This window comes from Colius striatus, chromosome 6, assembly GCF_028858725.1.
Source record: "Colius striatus isolate bColStr4 chromosome 6, bColStr4.1.hap1, whole genome shotgun sequence".
Lineage (NCBI taxonomy): Eukaryota > Metazoa > Chordata > Aves > Coliiformes > Coliidae > Colius > Colius striatus.
In genome coordinates, this window is record NC_084764.1 from 21,234,997 (window position 1) to 21,257,086 (window position 22,090).

General features: G+C 43.4%; 2 protein-coding genes across 5 annotated transcripts in view; one reads left to right on the top strand and one right to left on the bottom strand.

Annotated features, from left to right (window-relative positions):
* On the bottom strand, positions 1 to 20,020 carry FBXO33 (F-box protein 33). Its single transcript, XM_061998674.1, has 6 exons — positions 19,945 to 20,020; positions 19,294 to 19,394; positions 18,630 to 19,116; positions 12,668 to 12,778; positions 5,975 to 6,660; positions 1 to 2,391 (listed from the first exon to the last, which is right to left on the bottom strand). Exons 3-6 carry the CDS (start codon positions 19,052 to 19,054, stop codon positions 2,120 to 2,122), a joined length of 1,494 nt encoding a protein of 497 aa, XP_061854658.1. The 5' UTR covers positions 19,055 to 19,116; positions 19,294 to 19,394; positions 19,945 to 20,020; the 3' UTR covers positions 1 to 2,119.
* Positions 18,585 to 22,090, top strand: part of ZNF410 (zinc finger protein 410) — a 20,727-nt gene continuing 17,221 nt past the window's right edge. The window contains exons 1-2 of one of the 4 annotated variants that reach the window (XM_061998677.1): positions 18,585 to 18,673; positions 21,543 to 21,739. In XM_061998677.1, the coding sequence (XP_061854661.1) occupies positions 21,707 to 21,739 (33 nt within the window). In that variant the 5' untranslated portion in view covers positions 18,585 to 18,673; positions 21,543 to 21,706. Of the gene's footprint in view, positions 18,674 to 19,283; positions 20,033 to 20,067; positions 20,521 to 21,542; positions 21,740 to 22,090 lie in introns of those variants that run through there. The other 3 variants (XM_061998675.1, XM_061998679.1, XM_061998676.1) reach the window with 3 other exon arrangements.

Here is a 22,090-nt window from a genome sequence, read left to right on the forward strand (position 1 = left end):
TGCAGGTACTCAGAATCTATTTAATAGTGGGACACCAAAGAAGTACTATACATTTTTTTTTTGAGCACATTAGATTTTGATTTAAGCAATTGCAACCGATGCAGGAATTTCTCAAAAATAGTCTTCTATATTCTACAGTCCACAGTTTACTGTATCAGTCTAATACGTCATATCATGATATAGTTTGTGCTAACTGGTCTGATCTTTAGCAAAGCATCCTTCCCCTTCCTCCACCCCCCCGAAAAACGTTGACAAAGTTCAGCCAAATTAAAATACTTATTTTTGAATCTTTTGTTGACCTAAACACAACGGGAGCTACCAGTTACACACAGCTTAGGAACGATGTTGCCTTGTAACTGTAAAAATCTTCATGCTGATACAACAAAATATCTTATTTAGCGATATTTTTAATGCTTTATTCATTGGTTAAAAGAATATACATTTAACATAAACCATACAACATCAGTCATCAGTTCAAACATTCAGCTGGTTTCCTTACATTTTCTGTCAGGAGTTTTTTTTTTTAATCTGATCACATTTATAAGATAAAATCTCACCACATCTGGCATTTACACACACTGTGCCAGTGGATTCACTCTACTGATGTACATATAAAATCCGCATGGTATGTGCTCACTGGAGACAAAACAGCGCACACCTGTCAAAAGGTCATTTTAATATAAGATGGTAAAACCATTTGTAAAACACATATAAACTTTTTCCATAAATAGAATCATATCTGGACATCTGTTGCATAAATTGTGTTTTCCAAAGCTTACAATATAGCAGCCAGGTCTCAGCACTGCTGGGCACCCACGTTGGCCACTTACTTTATTATTGCAGACTGTCCTTTAAACATTAAATGCACAACATTCGTACCACTTAAAACTGGGGTCAGGTGGAAGTCTCACAGAGACCACGTCTGTACCGCGGTTGCCCTGAAACAGTTAAATCGGCTTTTAAAGCCTCTCAGATATAACAAGATTTTAAAACATACTTCATGGAATGTTCTTCATGCATCATAGCAGCTCATACCTGTGATAGAACAAGCTTTGTATTTGTTTCCTTTCCTTCCTTTACATTCACTATTCACAGTGAAACAGGTGCATGTTTGTTAAGAGTTCTGAGGTTGCTGACTGAGCCACAGCACAGCTGTGTACCACAGGTCGAAATTCGACCTTATATATTACAATCTAGCAGTATCTGGCTGGCCAGAAGCTGGCCTGCCCCTGCCAGCATGTGGGCACTTCTTCGTTTTTAATCTATTCTTTGGCAGCTGACACAGGCGCTGACAGAGAAAATCCAGTGACTTGGTTGCAAGGGATTTCACGACTAACGTTTGTTTGCGGGTGTTTACCTTTCTACTGAAGTCTTCGCTGTTACGTTTTTACCTCATCGGAGTGCACGTTCTTGCTTTTTACTTTCACACTTTGGCCCAAAGCTAACTTTTAAGGAAGACGACAGAACACGAGGATAACTGAGGAGGAGTTTGCAAAGAACCCGAAAGACTGCAGCTTAGGGAGTGACTGTAAGTGCAGGTATCTGAAAAGCTAACGTTTCACACCACTGCTTAACAGCTAAGGAAAGCTGAGGATGGCAGCTAGGCCACACCTCACGTGGAATCGAGCAAGGTGGGAGCCTGGCGATGAACAGCCCTGCATAGACTTCTCTTCCTTTAAGCCTAGGAAGCTGCGTGCCACCAGAGGAAGCACACAGGGACAGCACAGAAATCCATTGGGCTACGGGTGTGGGCATTAAAAAGCATTGGCTCCTGAGCACAGACCTCCGATAGAACAGTAAAATCGTTCAGGATGCAGTTACCGAGAAAAGCACAGTGAGCTGGCAGCCCCGGGCAGGCAGCCCTCGGCCGCGGCTCTGTGAGGCGAGTCCATTAACCGTGAAAGCCCTAAACACTGCCACTTTCAGCTTCTAAACCAATACCCGACTACGTTCTTTGATCAAGAAGTAGAATACACATATATAATTCTATATAGCTAATACTGATTAAACACAGCACAAAAGGGGTTAATTCACACTACTGAGAGAAAAAAAAAACAAAACAAAACACCGTACTAGGACCCTACTTGCATATGTAACCACAGGAATCGTAAATAGGGAGCTAAATGCCTTCACTGAAGCTCTGCATCTCTCTGTAGAAGTGACGGGTTGGCTCAGTGAAGACACTAAGCAGCTCGATGTCCATGACTGCGTGCCAAGGGCGACCCAAGCCAAGAGATACTTGCTCAATGAGATTGTGTACTGGATCCACATCCTGATCTGCCAGCTCTCCTTGGTCGAAATCAATGCTCTCTTCTGTCACCTCCAGAACTTTCAGGTCAGAGCCACGAAGACGAGCGATTGCTATAAGATTATGAGCCCAGACTGTGTAACCTGGAGGGGGAAACAAAGACAGTTGCTCAGTCATGCTATAGGGCATTTTTTTTCACCGAAGTACTTAATACCAGAACATCTCAACATCCTTCCCAACCTATTTTACCATCTTCCATCTGGCAGAATCCTGCTACTGCACAGTTGGGTTTTTTTGGGTCCAAGTGGTAAAGCTCCATTTCATATTCCAAATAAAGTACCAAAAATATTTCCGGTAGCTTGGCCAAGCTTCTCGACATCTCATTTTTTCACCATGTGTAGATGGAGATCTTTACTCCAAGTTCAGTTATATCTACAATTTCAAACATCGTGTGATCTACTTTGCAGTATAAATAGAATGGAAAAATGAGTAATCAATTATTTTAAGTGAATTTAAAAAAGGGCTGTTCTAAAACTGTGCTTGTCCTGGTTTTGTTGCATTAGAGGCAGACTTAAAAAAAACAAACCTCAAAACAAGTGAAAAACTACCAACACACACACCCCAGAAGCCTCTCCTAGTAATGGGTGACACCGGTACCAAAAAAAACCCCCAACAACTACAGACATATCATTACCTGAGATTAAACAGAATTACCAAGTTCCCCTCTCTTCCCAGCAGTGTGTACTGGCATCCTTCTGTAAAAACACCTACTCCCCAGTTACCTGTCAGTTTTTGGTACCCTGGCTAAGGCAAATGCTGGGCTTCACCAGATGCAAACCGCAGAGGATCTGGGAACTCCCCTTTTTGAGACCTCTGCCAAGTCAGGCCTTCCACTGCTCAGGGAAAGGCTCATTTCTGCCTCCATCCTAATTCCCACAGGTGCTGAGGCTCTTGGCGAGATGCCCACTTAGATTGCAACGAAATCTGCATTCTGCCCAGTATCTGAACTGGGAAAGTTAAGCTGATGAGAAATATAGACTAACTGTGGTCTGGCCTTCTGCAACGCAGTGAATGTGATATATCTCAAAATAAGACAGCCAGTTGAAGAACAAAGAAACCTAGTGTCAAAGGAAGGAAGAAAGGAGAATTTTTCTTTCCGCTTTACTTTTTCCTACTCTTTGTTCTGTTTCATGTAAGCGTGTTGCTTTTGGAGGTTTTTAACTAAGAAGCCTGCACATGTCTGTATGGTTTCTTTCTGGCACATTAACCATTAGGACAGCATGAATTCCCACAATTTTCATCTGCTGATGCTTCACCTCCAGCACAACTGTCCACAGAAGATGAAGCATGACACTAAACTCAACAAAAATTCCACCTGTAGCAGGGCATTCCTCTGTCAAGAGACAAAAGAGCTCACAGCACCTTCCAGATATCTTGATTGTAAAGGAACTTAAAGAAATCCTTGACAGCAAGTGTGAGAATAAAGGGAATAACAACTGCAGTTCAGCCCAGTACCATCCTTGTGGGTCAGGTATACGGATGGCTTTTGCTGTAACTTTTCATGGTCACATCCTCCATACTCTGGAACAAACAGGTTATTCTCAATTTAATCTTACTTTAAATTAAGTCTCCTTTCAGAAGTTTTTCCCAAAGTTTCAGTAACCTTCCAGCAGCGGAAAAGCCTCAGCCCAGCTAAGCATTCCCAGGAAACAGGGAATGATCTCCTTCCTACAAGTATCACTGAACAAACTCACCTTGGGCACACTGTAATTTGTTCTTCATTGCTATTAAAAACTTCAACTTCAGTTTTGCTCAGGGACAGACTAAAACTACAGAGCTCGTAGGTAACACAGTATGTTTACAAGAGCTCGTAGGTAACACAGTATGTTTACAAGAGCTCGTAGGTAACACAGTATGTTTACAACATGACGTCTTGAAAATCCACATGAAGTGCCTTTCTCTAAAGGAGGAAAAAACGCAAAAAGGCTTCAGCCCTCAAAGATGGGCTGTGCTTTTTACTGTCAGTACCAGAGGAGACAACTCTGCCTATCCTACTGTCCCCATCCCAACCACGCTCTCCACACCCTTCCTTCTTTCTGCAAGAATGGATTTAATATCCTCCAGTCAGCCCTTCTCTGCTCTTGAAGAGGCTACCTTGGTGGAACAGATGACATTGCCTCCCACAAAGGACAGAAGGGACTGTCCTTAGGGTATGTTTTCCCCCTCCTCCTTTCATCAGTGAAAACAGGAAGACAAAATTATACTTGAATCAAAGCCTTTTCCAGAGCAAACCAATAGCAGAAGAGGGAAAACAAACAAACCAACCACCCGGAAAAAGTATTGGAAACTGAAGAATAACCACTTCAGGAGACAGAAGAAACCGGAGCATTTACATATAAAGTGAATCACGGTACCATTTTATTCCTGAAGGAGGCTTGACAGTATCATGAAAAATGGAGCCAGAAACCATTCTTTGATAAACAAGCATGAGGCTAAGACACTGTTGAAACATCACAGCACTATAGATTTTCCCTCCTAGTCACATTCTTCTCACAGTTGCTACTCTGGAAGAAAGATGCTTATGCTACAGTGCCAGAGAGGTTCTATCCATAGCTTAAAAACAGATGAGGAGGTATTTGTAAGCACCTTAGTTCGCTTCTACTGTAAAGAGAGGAGAAAAGAAGGGAGAAGAACTGGAATCTCAGCATCAGAGCAAGGGTGGCATTTGGCCATCCCCTCCAGGTACACACAGCATCTCTCCAAAGAAAGACAACACCACAACAACCATTTGCAGGGGCAGAACGCGCTTTCTAGCAAATACAGCAGGACCTTCTGACTTCAACCAACAGAAATCTCATTGTACAACCTTCACTGCTGAAGGACTGGAGATTTAACTCCTCCAAGCACTCCGAGGGAATGAATTCATTCGTATGCAATGCAATACAGAGTCATCACTTTACTCCCTCATGCAATGGGGAACTTGGTCTTGGCAAACTGATTCCAGCACTAACAAAAATAACTGTTCCACGTCATTTCAGTTTCAGACACTTTAAAATTTGCCAGACAACTGTAACTTGCAGCATGTACTGCTGACAGAGCTGAAAACAAACACATACTTTTTTTTTTTTTGCAATTATATGGCAAATTAATAGGTGGGGTAAATGTAGCTCTGGTATTACTGCTGAAACCAATGCACTCAGCAAGGCATTCTATTTTTCGGCCTTCATCTGCTGGCAAGATCTTACCAAACTGGTAAAAGACTTCCTTCCCTCAGCCTCAGGGCACTTAACCCATGTTATTTACAAACAGGAAGCACAGCCATCTCATCTTGCCAACATATGAGCTCACAGTAAAGAGCAGCTGTTTGCAGTGCTCACATTCACATAAGCAGCCACTCGGCAGAACCTGCACAGCGCAGACCACTTTCAGGACAAGCCTCCTGGAATGCTCAGTTCTTAGTTATCCTCATTTCTGTGAGCAGTCTAACAAAATCTTACATGACATCTCAATAGAAGTTTGTATGCTACAAGTATGTGGTAGAACTCACACACAATAAACACCTTTGTATTTTCAACCACAAAAATACCAATATAAGGTACATCAGCACGTACAGCAACTGTGCAGTACTTCTGAACACCACTCCACTAAAACACATTATGATCAGAAAGGTCGAAGTGTTGTAAGCTTTCAAAGTCATATAGTGTGCCCGTGCAGTGTATTACCTACCATGAACAGCTAGGAGAGACAGTCTTGTGCACCTCCAGGCTAATAAGACAAGTGGATCTTCATTCCGGTTGTCGCTAAGATCTGGGAAGCCAGACATATCTATCACATCATTCATTAGTATAAAATGAGTGAGGAACTTGTCATACTGCCTGGATATGAGGTCAACAACAGCTCCTGAAACACAAGTGATGTAGCTGTCAAAATGAATCCTCTCTAGGGGGATACTAGGCTTAAGAATCCTTAACATATCATCACTCTTGACATCAAAAGCCATTATATAGACCCGAAGATTAGTGCTGTTGCGAGTCAGTGCCTTCCAATTCTCATCTTCTGGCATACTGTCCAACGACTTGTGCATTATGGAAACACTGTGGACCAGGAGAGACAGTCGATGCAAAGGCACGTGGTTGCTGTCAGCCAGGACTCTTGCCATCTCAGCTGTAAAATCGCAGAAATCCAAAGCGAGCGAGCGCAGATTCACAAAGCGCTCCAATTCAACTGCAGTGATAAGAGTGGTGTTACCAGGGATGTGGTTGTCCAGTAAGCTCAGATGTTCCATGGTGTTGGCTATGGGGTTTGATAAGGAGGACAATGATGTGGGAGTTACTATTTGCAGCATAAACCCACAAGACAGCCATTTCAATTGCCTGCTATTGCCCAATATCTCTTCAAACAGCTGCTGTATTCTGCAAGTAAACAAAACAGACAATGATACCGTTAAATATGGTTTGGTCTTACCAGTTGCACACCATTCCATTTTTTTAAATCCAGAATTACTCTTCTTCTTTCATTTGGGATCTTTTCCAGACAGAAAGTGTTATTATTATGGTTCTTCTGAACTACAAATGTTACAGCCTGACTCTGCAGAGCTCCCACAGCAACTGAGCCTTCACTGCACCTAAAAGGTTAAAATTATAAACTATCTGAAGAAAAACTATGTACTTTTTCTTTCCAAAAACAGTGGCACACTATGAACCTTCATTTCATGTATTTCTCAGCACATCGTTAACACCCTCCCACATACATTCTAAGGTTATGCAAATGAGAAAACCTGTAATGCTTTTACAACACAGTTCTTGTTTTTGAAAACAGCTTTTCAGATTTGCTAACCTCTCAAGAACTGCAAACTCAATATGGAAAAAATAAGTCATTTTCAATGAAAGGTTGCAGAAACTTGACTTTGAGCATAAGTTAGGATGATCTGAAACTACTTGCATGACTTTGCTGATTAAAAGGTAAAGAACAAACATGTAAGAAGATCCTTTAAATAATTCTCAATGTGCAGTCAATTGGATTTTCAAGTGTCAACATGCTCAAGTTTTACCAAAACAACTTGGACCTGATAACGTTTCAGTCTCAGATTATCAGTGCCAGATGATTCTGGCACTGCTGGAATCTTCATGCCACTTATGACCCTGCATGAGTATGATGCACTTATTCTGATACATCTCACCTTTCCTACTCATTTTTTAAAGAAGGGATGTTAAACACCCAATCCGTTAAGGCAACAAAAGTATTTTAAGGTGAGATTTTGAATATAAAATTCAAATAGTACAGTCAAACTATAGACTTTCTCCAAGTATTTTTCCTGCCTCTATCCTATAGCTGCTAAGGCCCAAAAGAGTCTTCTTGCCAAAATGACAAGTGATCCCTGAGCATATACATTCAAGCACATGTGTAGATGAGAGTCTGATCTCAAACCTTCAAATCCAGAAGGGAAGATCAGCATTTAAGTTAAGCAGATGAGCTAGGCTATGACAGTTCCATAAAATACCAAGAAACAATAGTAAACATCTCGAGTACAATATCAGCCTCAAATCAGGTAATGCTTTGCACAGAACACTTTTTCCTTTCTTGATATGAATGTCTGTATACTTACTTACTACATCTAAGCAAAACAATGTTACAGATTACTCTCATTCACCTATCTTTAATCAAGATAACGTCCAGACAAAATTAAAGGCTTATTTAGCCCAGTCTCCTTGACAGAGAGCAGGGAAACTTGAACACCTTGAGGAGAGAAGCAGAACAAGGAAAGCACATAGGGATATTTCTCAAATAGACCTCCTTAACCAGAGATAGCTTTCTCTATTTAGTAACCTTCAGGGATCTCACTTCTACAAATTTATCCAAGCTCCTCTTTGAGTCAAGTAAGCTTTCAAAGAATCACAGAATAATCAGGGCTGGAAGAGACCTCTAGAGATCACGTAGCCCAACTCTACTTGCTAAAGCAGATTCACCTCGATCAAGTCGCACAGGAATGCATTCAGGTGGGTTTTGAAAGCCTCCAGAGGACACTCCACACCCTCCCTGGGCAGCCTGTGCCAGGGCTCCCTCACCCTCACGGAACTAAGTTTTTCCTTGTGTTCAAGTGGAACTTCCCGTGTTACAGCTTGCGCCTGCTACCCCTTGTCCTGTCACTGGGTGCTACAGAAAAGCCACTCACCCCAACCTCTTGACGTTGCCCTTTAGGTATTTATAAGCATGAATAAGGTCATAAGCATGAATAAGGTCCCTCCTAGGTCTTCCCTTCCTGCAGGCTAAACACCACCAGGTCTCTCAGCCATTCCTCATACGAAATGTTCACGTCCCCTGATTATCTTGGTGGCCCTGCACCAGACTCTCCACGAGTTCCATCTCTCTTAAGCTGAGGAGCCCAGAACTGGACACAGGACTCCAGATGAGGCCTCACCAGGGCAGAGTAGAGGGGGAGCAGAACCTCCGTCAACCTGCTGGCCACACTCTTCTTCATGCATCCCCGGATGCCACTGGCCTTCCTAGCCATGAGGGCACATTGCTGTGTCTGCACTGTGACTTCCCCCTCTTCTTCCTTGCTCTGATGATCCTGTCACCTACTACCTGTGATGCCCTACAATTTTTCTATTGTAAAAAAAAGCTAAAGATCAGCCCTTACTCATCCATTCTCTTGCCTGCATGTGCTTTCTTGCTTTTCTTAAGAATGTACTGGGTTTGCAAGGCCTGACTTCTCTTTGTGTGTGGAGAAGTTGGTGAGGTTAGTGTATTTATCTATTAAAAACCTCAGAATTGCTCCAAGAGTTTTGCCTAGGATAGTCATCAGGTTTAAAAATGTCAGTTCTTCCAGGTCTTCTCTGATTTTTTTTTTTTTTTTTGAACTGAGGACTAGCAGCTGTGACAAAGCGCATAGTTTAGAGGACAGGTCAGGAGTCACCATAGTGTAGTTTCGCTACTTTGTTACTAAATTATTTTACAGTTCAAGTGAGCCCTCTGATCCTGGCAATGTTTGTTTCATAGTTATTTCTGCCAATGCTTAATTTGAAGGCAGGTTCTCTGACAATCCCACAAACAAAAACATTCTACCATAGGAACCTCTCTAATTTCTTCCAATGAACAAAGACTCCTCCCTTCCCCCTCTCACCACACACATTTACAAACCATGCTGTGATGGTTGCAGCAATGGCAGAATTCCTGGCAGTCCAGACAGTCAATCTAATAGTACTTGTAGTGTTTTACAGAACAATGGGAAAGATGACAAATCAATTTTGAGATGCTCAGTAGAACAGTACCATCTATATACCTCACTGCACTAAAAGTCTGTTTAAATTGTGCTTCTGATACAACAAACATCTAAGCTTAGAAAAGCGCTGTTCTAGTACATACACAACTTAATGAAGAGAGGTGTGATACAGAACTCTGCAGCTATAAGGTGAGTTTTCTCTCCTGTGGGGATTACACTAAATAACTTTAGAGAGGTACTGATTTAATGCTATCTACACATTGACTTTTTAGGGAAAGTACTGAAGTATTTACACGCACATTTAGAACTGTGCTGACAGTCTACTAACCCACAGGTCCTAAGAAAACTTTGCAGCCATCTTCCCCCAGTTCTTCACTAACTTAATAAAAAGAGATCAAACATGCCAATAGAGAACATTTAATAGTGATCACTTCTGGATTGTTTGTTAATTCCTGCTTTATGTAAGGCCAGACAGGAAGCACAATGTAAACCACATGCCATTAGCTTTCCCATATTTCACATACATTTTTCGAACAGCTTAACATGGGCTTTTCCTCCCCTGCAAATTCTTGTGCACAACCTGTTTTTCATACACAGGCTGCATCTAACTGGAGTTTGCAAAAATAGTTTTGCATTCTAGAAATTTAGACACATTAAATGAATTCTTGGGAATTAACACCCATTTTATTATCATCTTATCTTTCACTTAAACCATCTAGCAGCTAGCACAACGTTTAACTTACATATGGTTATCTTAAAGCTCACTTATAAAGTTGAAGTTTAAGCACAGTTTAGTAAATATAACACAAAACATAAGCAGAGCTCAGTACATGTAAGAAAGTGACGTAACCTAGTGATGTCTCCACAAGCATACATAATCAGTCCCTTTTGCACCCTGCACACAGCAATTACAGGATGTCACCATCGACCTGAAACCTTCAAGTTACAATACTGGAGCAAACTATTTAAAAAAATAAAAACCTCAAAATAAGTTACTTTCACAATTAATGCCCCAAGTGGCACTTTCAGTCAGAGGACAGAGCAAAGCCTGACTAGACAGGCTGAGTTACTGTTTAAGCCCCAAAAACAGTCCTGAAGCCCATCGATGGCCCTGGACAGGAAACAAACATATTACTAAGGTCCATATGGAGCCCATTTGTTTAATTAAAGACTACCAATCAAAACGTTTTGTTTAATAACAAAGGCTCAACTGATTCTGTTGGAAATCAAACTATCTGAATCACATGGATCAATCACAGGAAACACACTTCAGAAAGCCAAAATTTTAAACAAGTACCCTTTATTCAACTCAAAACAAATGCTGAGCTTCCCAACAGTAATAAACTCAGTTGTAAATAGATCTTTAAAAAGTAACCAGGGATCCATATGCTACACAAAAAAAAGAAAGAACAAGCACTACAAACCTATGCTGATTACTGCAAAAGCCCATTTCTGAAAACACAGTCCAAAGCCTCCTCTCCCTCAGAGCAACCCTTAAGTCTTAACCTGGGGGAGCATCCTAAAGGTTCCATGCTAGCCGAGATTTCACCCACGGTCTGTTACACCCAGCTTAATGCTATGGACTTAAGGAAGTATCACATTTTATTCCCTGGCTGCTTTAATTGCAGGAAATTCCTGAAACGGTTTAGTAAGGTTTATCACCACACAGGTTCCAAAAATCCTCAGCTACCAATAAGGAAGTCTCCAAAGGCTGCTCAGTATTTTTCCGCGTTAGTTACAGTATCCATGTTTTGCAATTTAACTGATGCAAACCCAAGTGCAGAAGACAAGACTAAGGAGTCATAATGATTTAAGGATTTAACCTGCTGGTAGTGTCAATGAGAGCACTGAAAAAAAAAAAACAGATGACTTTGCTTTAATATAGAAAAGGACTAGCACGTCCTAATGACATTATTTATTCTAAAAAGAGCCCCCTAAACAAACAACAAAACACTACCAGCAACCAAAGATGTAGCATCAATCTGCTCATTCCAAAACGTGCAGAGGTCAATATTCACCTAAAAGGCTAACTTCAAATTAGATAATGAGTTTTGAATGGTTTATGACTCTGAAATGTACTTACTTATTTTTGTTATTTGTTTGAAGAAATGTTTAACCATGCACTCAGCTGAGTAAACATCTGCTTTGATTGCCCTCTTCGAGCCCCTTGGCAAAGATTTGATTGTATGTTTTCACAACAAAGGATATGAAAAAGAGGAGCTTTACCAAGTTAGGTTTTAACCTGCATGCAGCACTGTAGTACATAGATTAAACAGAACCCTGAATTGCTCTAAGTTCTGCTGTCTAAGCATAATGGATGACAAAGGCACAAAATATGACACACATCTGTATGTGCACTGTTTCACAAACTTGTTTGGTTCAATGGCTGCATTCACTTACACATGTACTGATCTGATAACATACACTCACCATTTCCAAAACTACTTTAAAAATAATAATGGAGATCTAGAGTGGCTGTACTTACTCCACTCCCACATTACTAGGAGAATCACCAAACGGTAAGGTGTTTAAAATGACACAAATGAAAACAATGGTATTCAGGTCTTATCTATATGGAAAGCTTTAGAAGAACAGATAAAACAGGTAACTTAGCATCACTCCCTCTACTGAAATTTATTCCAGAAGTCAGCTGCTCTTTACATTATATTTAACCTTTTCCAAACAAGAACCAGCTATCCTGATTATAAGCATTCAAGGACTGTACCCTGATGTAATTATGGCAAGCTAGAACACATCTCTGAACTAAACAAGTCCATTATGAGCTACAATTGTCCAGGAATTCTGTAAATACATAACCTAGTTTTGGGATGCAACTTGAAGTAAGTTCTTTGTGCTTATGTTCTCTTTCAAGTTTACTTGCTACAGGTTCTCCATTCTTGTGAAATACAACAGATTACTTCCAATTTTTTCACCTATGGCAACAGCTGAGGTGCTGGTAACAAGTCCCCATCTCTCCTCCCCTTAACATTGTTTCTAAAACACAATGAAGACAGGAAATAAAAGATTCTCACCCTGCTGAAAAGGGTGGGGGGAAGCCACAAGACCAGACTACTTCATATAAATAGTAGGAAGAGAAAACAACTCAACGTAAGAACTCAGATTATTTAAGGCATGGAAATCTGTATTATGTTACCTGGTTTTATTCATGTATTTGATAACTCATAAATTCAACTTACTGCTTAATCTTCTTGCCATCAGGGTCGACCTTGCCGAGGTATGTATTTGATATACTTCCATGTTGCTGTAGAATGCTTATATCCCCAAAGAGACTCAGTTTCTGGAGGTTTCTGTGAAATGACAAAATAAAAAGAAATCTGTACACAAAATTCAATCATTGTGAGGAATTTTTATCCATAAGATGAGCACAGGCAATAAGGACACATTATTACATTGAACACACAGTCTGTTTAGGGAAACATGCTACTGTCTGCAAAACAGGCACATATGGAACTACAGAAAATAAGAGTGAAGAGGACTACACAAACTGCTGAATCCAGCTGTAAAAGCAAATGCCAGTTTTCAGTCACCTCAGGAGTATTTTCAGCAGTCCAGCACCATAAAGAAAACTTTTAGCAGTGCTTTCATGCACTTCTTAATCCCTGGAACATGTGTGTTGTCAGAGATGAACACATCAAATACCTATTCCTTTCAACATTTAATCCTGCATTTAACGCCCAAGTAGAATGCAACCACAAAGAACCCTGTCTGAGCAATTAAGTACCACAGTTACAAGCAGGAACACAAACCTGCCTCAATCAAGGCAACACAAACCTCAGACATGAAAGCTAAAGCTCCCTACTCCCTAGTCAGTGTCTAATTTCACTTATATCAAAGTAGGGGAAGCTGTTCTAAGATCTGCCATCAGTGACTAGAAGAGGATCTGTGGTCCTCTATCACACAGAATTTTTGGAAGAGATACCTAAAAAGAAGTGAAAGCAGAACCTCTAAGTTTATGCTGGACATGACTCAGTGTGCTAGACAGTCAGTTTTCCTTGCCCTTGTACAGTTTATTTCTCTGACTTGCATCTTTTCTATTCCTAAAAATGATCAAGTGAGAGATATGAAAATGACTACAGTTTTAGAGCAGTTGTGTGGCATTTACTTTTAAGATTCTATTTTTTAACTGACGTTAAGTTTCGGGAAAACTTTAATTTATACATGCTATAAATTAGACTTACTGCTAACATGCAAGGACTAGTCTGCACTTGGTAATTAACACGGTAGAAACTCCAGTTTCATCACAAATAGATACATGAGTTGAATTAATCTGAAACAGTAGATGCCAATTAACCTGTAGCTGACAATTATGTGAGTTACATAAATCCTTATTTCTGCTGGCTTACAAATAATATGCTAACATTTCAAATCAGCTTTGAGGAAAATGCAGTACAGTTGCAGTGCTCAAATTATAGGGAAACTCTGGTGCCAGTTCACTGCCTCCACTGAGCTGATATTTTACTGGTGAACAGGCAGGGGGAGAGGGTGGCACACATCAAGTAGTCAGGTTTTACATTTTTTAAGTACATATGAAACGGTAGATACCAATTACAGACTGCAGAAGTCATAATTCACCTGTTTTGAAGTTCCTGTATTCAATAATTCCACCCTAGTTTCCTGAAATCTAACCATTGTTGCACCTGACATTCTTTACAGGTAAACAAAACTTAATAGCGAAATCCACAAGCTCCACAAGCTTCCGTATTTAGTCAGACAAGTACTCGAGCAAAATACCTAGATTATAACAACAGTTTAGAAATTCTAATAATTTAATATTTACTCTTTTAAATACTGGACTAGTGTGCGAATGATGCATTAAAATCAATTGAGCCCTGACCAGATACTCAATAGTCTATAAAACTAAGGCAATGCCTGATCAAACTGAATAAGCATGGCAGGGAAATCTGAAGACATTGGCACTACCACTGAGAGTATTTTAGGCTCTTCTTTCCTCAAAAGCTGTAAGAGCGAGTCTGGTATGACAGGGAAAGATACCAGAGTCTGGTATGACACCTGGTGTGAAAGGCAGTGTTCACAGCCAATGCTATAATTAAGCTTTTATCTTCTGATCTTGGTGATTTAGTTGTGAGAGCTAAGAGACAAAACAGAGTCTTCATAACAATTTTGAATCACCCGCACACTCCCATAACACACAGGACTCCTTCTGGGCTACCTCCACTGCATGCAACTATAGCAAGTACAAATTTCAGAGCCATCGAAATAGAAGACGTGCAATATTATTTACTGGTACCCTACATGTTTTTACTACGTTACTTGACTGCCATTTCATATGCTCCAGTAATACACAGAAAAGTTTTCTGCCTCAAAACTTCAGCAATGCAAACATCCAATCATTTTTCCATTCACAACACAGTTACAGCCATCAACAAATCTGATCACAGTTCAACACAGAATTAGATTCTTGCTGTTTGCAGTGTCATACAAAGTCTATGCCATTCAGCTTACATAGTGTCTTTATTTCAGAGTTAGTGAAGTGATTGCTATTTAAATAAAATTATTTAGAAGTTAATTGTCATATTTTCCTAAAAGTCATAATGGTAGTATGGAATCCTATGTACTACTCACACACTCAGCTGGGGGAAAATATGTGTTGGGGGAGATTTCTAAACCCTTTATTTTTCACTAGTTCAAAAGGTGCACTAAAAGTAGTAATCTGTTTACTAGACTCCATCTTCAGTACTTTGGTAGGCTTTAATTACATAAAATATTGATTTTTACAGCCCATTGTGGTCCCAGCACTATTAAAACAATATTTTGGGAGCAATATGCTGTCACACACAAAATAAAATTTATGGTAACTTGAGTTCTACCTCAAATAAGAGGCAGACATCCAATATACCTTTATGGATGACACTGGTTGATAGCAGAACTTGTCAGAATATTATCAATTGTTTTTAACTACTTGTCCACAACTTGCTTTTTTCCTTAATTCCATCTGAATTAGCAAAGCTCGCTCAAATATTTTTCTAGAGACTTAACATGAAGATTTGCTTAAAAATTGGCAATTTATGTTGTATAGAAAATGCCTTTGTTAACAAAAATACACATTATTCTCCTCTACCTATGAGCACATCTAGACACTGCATTACTTTCAACCATTCCATTTCTTAGGTCCTGCAGTATTGTAACTCTTCCAGGAATTCTAGAGCCATGTAAAGTAGTTATTTTTCTTCCTGCAAGGAGGGGGTTGTTACTGTATTGTTTAAGAATAGATTCAAAAGCCTACAAGACTACATAGTTAAGAAACAGCATACCATTTCATTAAAGTAGATTTCTTCCTCCCTAGGTCTGAAGACGGAAATTCTTTGAACTTCTCTGCCAAAAAGCTATCATAAGGGCTGACAGGAGTTATGAAAGAACCATCCTGTTCTAAACTTAATTCCAAAACGAACTTGTTGACAGTGATTCAGACACAGGAGAAGATAAAAACGCTGCTGTTTCCATTATTTTGGAAATTATAATGGTAGTCCCATGTACAATGACATATGGTAAACAGGAGGATTATTAATTATCCTTGAGTTAGAGATGAAGAGAAGCAGAGAAATGAAGTGACTGGACCACAGTGACAAAAACTAAGCATCAGACAATGCCTCTGGTTTAGACATGCAGTCACAGTAAGAACTAAGCAGTAATCTGGCATATGCTAGTAATGCTCCTTCCCACCTTGTTTCAATCTCAAAACTCTACTCATAAAAAGCAGTGTTCTACATGCAAACTGATGAGTTATTGTTAAAAAGTACATTAAAAACTAACTACTAAAAACCTTGTCTGTTTGAGGGGAAGAAAAAGGAGTCTATTCAGAAAGTAAATCTGAATAAAAGGTCAAGTGATCAATGTAACATCCCCCCTATCCCTTTTTTTAATGCTCATTAGAAAAAGTGCCTACTTTAATAACCAGGTATCCTGTGTTACCCACTTATACATTATTAATTTTAAAGGAAGAGAGCAGTATGCAAATTATTAGAAGACAGCAAGAAAAGTACAGTAATGCAAAATCCTATCAAAGTTGGTCATTTTTCACCTCTGGCTTACTATCGAAATAAGACTCTGCTAGAGAAAAGGTACTGGAACAACAACTACTTCTATGTAGTATATTACTGCAGTCCTGAGCCACACTGTGCATACAGAATCCGTAAAAAGAACTTCAGGAAGCAAGTGTCCTTGTACAGGTTTCAGAAAAGGCCATGGAGAATGAACCCAAAGCCTTCTCACAAGGCATTTAATTTTGACAGACTTCATACTTTACCGAAAGAAAACAAAAAAAGATTCTAAGTTTTGCCAAAGAAATCCTCAGGCAACATCTCCCGCAAATACTATTTATTTTCCTGCAGATACTATTTATTTCTAAGTTCCAAGTCCATTTAGCGATATTCGACTCCAATCAGATAATGGCCAACATCACTTCAACATTTTTTCCGCTTACAACATTAGCTGGATTTCCCCAAGATTCAACAGTTAAGTGATTGCTCCTTAAAGGCAAGAGAAGACTGATCAAGACAGATGATCATGCTTTGCATACCAGAGTTTCACAGGGCAAGAATTAAATGAAGATAAAGGTGAGTCAAGACAAAGGAGCCATTTTCGGAAAACTCAGCCATCGCAGTTGCACCACAGGAAGGACTTGCTGGGCACAGCAGAGCAGAGGAACCGAAAGTGGGACTTGACATGCCACATTTGCATTCATCTCAAGCCAACGAGGAATTACATGTAAAGTTCTCTCACTACAATTCAAAACAAAGAAGCAAGGAAGGCCTCAAACTACTCTGCAATCCCTCCGGAATGAAAGAGGGGCAGTGACCAGACTATGACTCAGTTGCAGACAGTTTTCCAAAGGCATCCACAAGGTTTAATTCAACCTAAAGGTATCCTGAAGTACTTGCAGTTTGACTTCCTCTCTCCCTACCCCAGTAAGTGAAGTTATAAGCACACAGTGGAGAAGTCACAGTAACCATTTCCTATCCTAAAATCTGCATGGCTTTCCAAACCTAATAACCTAACTGTAATACTCTTGCTTTCCTGTCCCAGGTGTTGACTAGAGGCCATATGTTACGATGTCTGATTATTATCTTTTTAAAAGATATTTATCTTAAACACACCCAGACATGGTAAAGAGAACGAAAGTATTTTCAATTCAAAGAACCCCAACCTGAGGAAAATATCTAACCTGCCGAAGTAAGCCTGTGAAAAAAAAGGAACTAAACAGATCCTAAGTCCAAACCACAGGAAAAGATTTCTACTCTTCAAATTCAATTTGGTCAAGAAAGTCCTATGTCTGAAGTTTGGGTTGTTTTTTTTGTTTTCAATTAACAAACATTAAAACGTTCTCCTAGTTAAAACTGAGTCAAATCTCAGTTTAACAGGTAGCACTAGAGCAGGCACAAAAGCTCTGCTTTTCGGCGGCAAACTCCCTCACAGCTGGAAGCTGAGAGTATTTTATTGAGGAGGCATTCCATCCCTGTCCATTCAGAAAAACAAAACAAAAGAAAACCCCAAACCAAAACAAACCACCACTGCTGTAATTTTAAGTCTCCTACCAGCTTCTCGTGCCATTATTTTTCAGTCACGCACAAGAGGTGTAAAGCTTGTCCGTAGTTAGATTTATACTTTAAAGTGGAAAAGGTGCCTCGTTAGGCACCAAACTCAAACACCCAGCTCATACTTGCTCCATCGGGGCTCCATTTCCCTTCTTCAAAGGGCGAAGAAGTGTTTATTATTGCAGCTGTACCTGTTTTGCATACTGACTAGCCACTTGCCAGCTAAACGCCTGCGTTCATATTCTCCATCAGAATACAGAACACGACAAAAATTAGGTAGTTGGAAGCAATGCGCCTCCGCTTCTGCTCGACTCGCAGCCGCAGAAGACTCCCTCGGCTTACCCAAGCCGGCCGTGCGGCTCCTCTCCCTCCCAACCCCCGCCCGTGGCTCCGGGGGCGCAGCCCCAGGCCAGCGCAGCCGACCCCCGGGCGCCGCGGAAGCGGACGAGAGAGATGGGCCCCGGCGCCGCGCGGCCCAGGAGGGTATCCGGGGCTCGGCCCGCCCCCGCCGCCTACCCTCACGCTCGCACCGGGCGAGGCGCGGAGAGGCCCTGCCCCCGCCCCGGGCCCGGGCCGGCGGCAGTACCTGTTGTTGCGGACGCTGCTCAGGACGCACAGCACCAGCTCCAGGTAGGTCCTCAGCAGGTCGAGCCAGCGCGGGCACAGCGGCGGCGCCTCCTCGTCGGCCCCCGCCGCGGCGCTCTCGCCCGCCGCCACCGCCCCCCCGCCGCCGCCGCTGGGGTAGTTGTCGGCGGCGAACTGTACGCGGAGCTCACGGACGAACCAGCCGCACTTGCGCATGAGGAATTCGAGGCGCGGGCGCTCGGCCGGCGAGACGCGGAGGCTGAGGCGGAGGCGCGGCCAGAGGGCCGGGTAGAAGAGGCACTCCCGCCAGTGCGAGCAGGCGGCCGAGGCCCGCAGCCGGTCGGGGCCCGCCAGGAAGGAGAAGATGTGGACCACCAGTTCGCTGGGCAGGGAGCCGGCGCCTACCGCCTCCCCGCACACCGACATGCCTGGCGCCGGCCCGAGCCCCGCTGCTACTGCTGCGGCGGCCCCGGCCTCGCCTCCGGCTCCTGCGACAAAAACAACAACATCAATGACAAGGCGGAGGGGGCGGGCGCCGGCCGGGACGCTGCCGCCGCCGGGGGAGGGGGGACGAGGGGCGGAGCGAGCTCTACCAAGGGGCCGGCGCGGCGGGGAGGGCAGAGGTGGGCCGCACCCCCGCCCGCGCCGCACCTCGCGCTCCTTACCGCTCAGCCTGTGGAGGGGGGCGAGGACAGCGCCGCGGGCGCCGCGCTCTTGCTCCTGCGAGGCGAGAAGGGCCGCCGCGGCCGAGGGAGGAGGAATTACCCTGTGGGGAGAAATGGAACTTGCCACCGGTCGCCTGGGAGGCGGCGCTAGCGCAGCTGGCTCCGCGACGGGAGGCTGGTCGCTAAGCGCTCCGGGCCGGTAGCGGCGCCCGGGAGCTCCCAGCACATCGCGTGGGCCTCGCGTCCCTTCCCCCCGGCGGCTCCTCCGCCCTAACGCAGTGCGGCGGGAGGCCCGGGACCGGGGCGAGGCTCCGTAGCCAGCTTCCCCGCGGGCTCCGCGGCCGGCGGAACCGCCGCCGCTCCCTGTGGAAGCGCCAGGCGCTGTGGGGGGACCCCCGGGGGAAACCCCTCCACCGAGCGGTTACTGTTCCAGCTTTGGGGCGGCAGGAAATAGTACGGAGCCTGCCCCGGGGTAGGCGGGGGGTGCCCGCGGAGGCTCCTCGACAAGAGCCAGTGCTGACGCGGGCCGGCCCCAGGGAGGCGGCGCTGCCGGGCAACGGCCGCCGGTAGCGCACGGGGCCTCCGCTCGGAGCCCGGGAGCGGCCGGAAGTGGGGGCGGTGGGCGGAAGCGGCGCTCCTCACCGCGCTCACCATAGAGCTGGCGGGGAAGCGCCGCGCCGTCCTGAGGCTGCGGCATTTCCGGCAGGCGGTGCGTCACATCCGGGCGGCTGAGATGCCGGTAAGGCAGGCGGGCGGGGGGAGGAGGCGACGGTCCGGGCGCCGCTCCAGCGCTGGTCGTGGAGCACGGGCGCTGGGCCGGGCCGCGGGGCACGGCCCTCGCCGCCGCCACCCGCGGCGACGGACCGGCCTCTGCCCCGGGAAGGGGTGCGCACTTTCCCCGCACTGGGAAGGGGGCGCGGCCTGAGCAGGGCCTCAGCGTTCCGCCCTGCCCCGTGGCGCCGAGGGCTCCGACTTTGCCCCCGTCAAGGCTCTAGCCGGTGTCCGCCGGGCTGCCCCTTCCCTGCCCTCCCGGTGCGGCACGGGCAGTCGGGCCTGGCAGCTCTGTCTCTTGTCCCCGTGGGTCGCTTGAGGACCGCCCTCCCGGGTGCGGGCTGAAAGGGGGCAGCGGGTGAACAAGCGGGAATGTACCCGAGTCCTGTCACGCGTGTCTTGGGCTCAGTTACTCTGCTTTCGCTGTGATTATTGTGTTGCCCTGAAATAACGGCGGTAGGTGAAGCTCCTGTGCCTTGTGCCACACAGCTAGGTGTCAGGACTGCTAAGGCTTTCACATTCTCTTTGTAACTGGGACGATATTCTTGTTTCTTAACATATTCAGTAGACTTGTAGTTGTGATGGAAGGGGGGAAAAGAACTGACATTTACAAGTATCTAAAGGGTAGATGGCAGGAGAATGGGGCTTTTCTGTGGTGCCCAGTGGCAGGACTAGGGGTAACAGGCACAAGATGGAACAAAAAAAGTTCTACTTAAACACAAGGAAAAACTTCTTTACTGTAAGAGTGACTGGCACAGGCTGCACAGGGGGGTTGTGAAGTCTCCTCTGGAGTTTTTCAAAACTTGCCTGGATACATTCCTGTGTGACCTGATCGAGGGGAACCTGCTTTAGCAGGGGTTTAGTCTAGGTGGTCTTTAGAGGTCACTTCCAATCCCTACCATCTTGTGATTCTTCTCCTATCACTAATGTCTGAGTGCATTTTCTGTAGGCAAACATAGACACAAACTTGTTCTTTCGCTTGTAGCCCAAAGAAGACACACTGTATGGGTATTTGTGAAATAACTTCCAACCTACCTGTGCTCATGAAAGTATTTCACATAATCAGAACCGTAATATCTTAACAAACAGGAAAAGTGGAGGTTTTTGTGATGAAAAGAGTGTTTTGTGTATGATTGCCTTTAATCAACAGTTTGGATAATTCTGCTGTTTTGCAGGCTGGGAATTCAACCTCCTTGTCTCTTGCACGATGTAGTGATTTTTAGTTTCCCCTAAGTTTCCAGAACAAATTGTTCAATCTTCCCTTCAAAATGAGCTATTGCACAGAAAACGTGATAAACAGCCTTTGAAAATTAATTTTGCAGTGTTAGGACATATTTTTTTGGACTCAACGACAAAAGAAATGCAGGAATCTGCTTCAAAGTGTATTTTACAGTTCTGTGCAACATCCGCTCGCTTCTTTTCTCCTTTGCTTTCTTTTTATGGTTCCTCTCTTTACATTTCCTTTTTTGTTGTTTTAGGTTAAATTGAATATTTGTGCAACACAGCTTCTTGCAGGAGGACCACCACACTGTTTTACCACTTAGGAAAATATGAGAATAAGCAGGGAGCGTTGTTCTCTCTGAACTAACAAACCATTCAGTGCCTTGTTGAGGACAGCTGCAGGAATCGGACGCTGGAATCAATGTTATCGGATGAGTTAGAATCCAAACCTGAGGTGAGCAATGCTAAACTGGGTTTGGTTCCAGGAACGTGGATGGGCAGCTCTTGGGAAACCTACTATGAGTTCACTTAATTTGCTGCTTACTTAGTAATTCTTGAAAGTGTTTTCAGTGGCATCTTCTAATGTTTCCATTATTTTGATTTGCATGGTAAAAGATTAAAGGTTATTGCTGGGTTTTTTCCCCTTCCTTTCAGGTGTCAGTGAACACTCCTGCCTGTTCTCAGGTTATATGATTATTTTTTTGCTATTATAATGTTCTTTATGTTGCAAGAATTAAAAAAAAATTACTGTATTGACTATTTCTTTCCCTCAAACCAAATTGACTTTACTTGCTTTTGGCAAGTT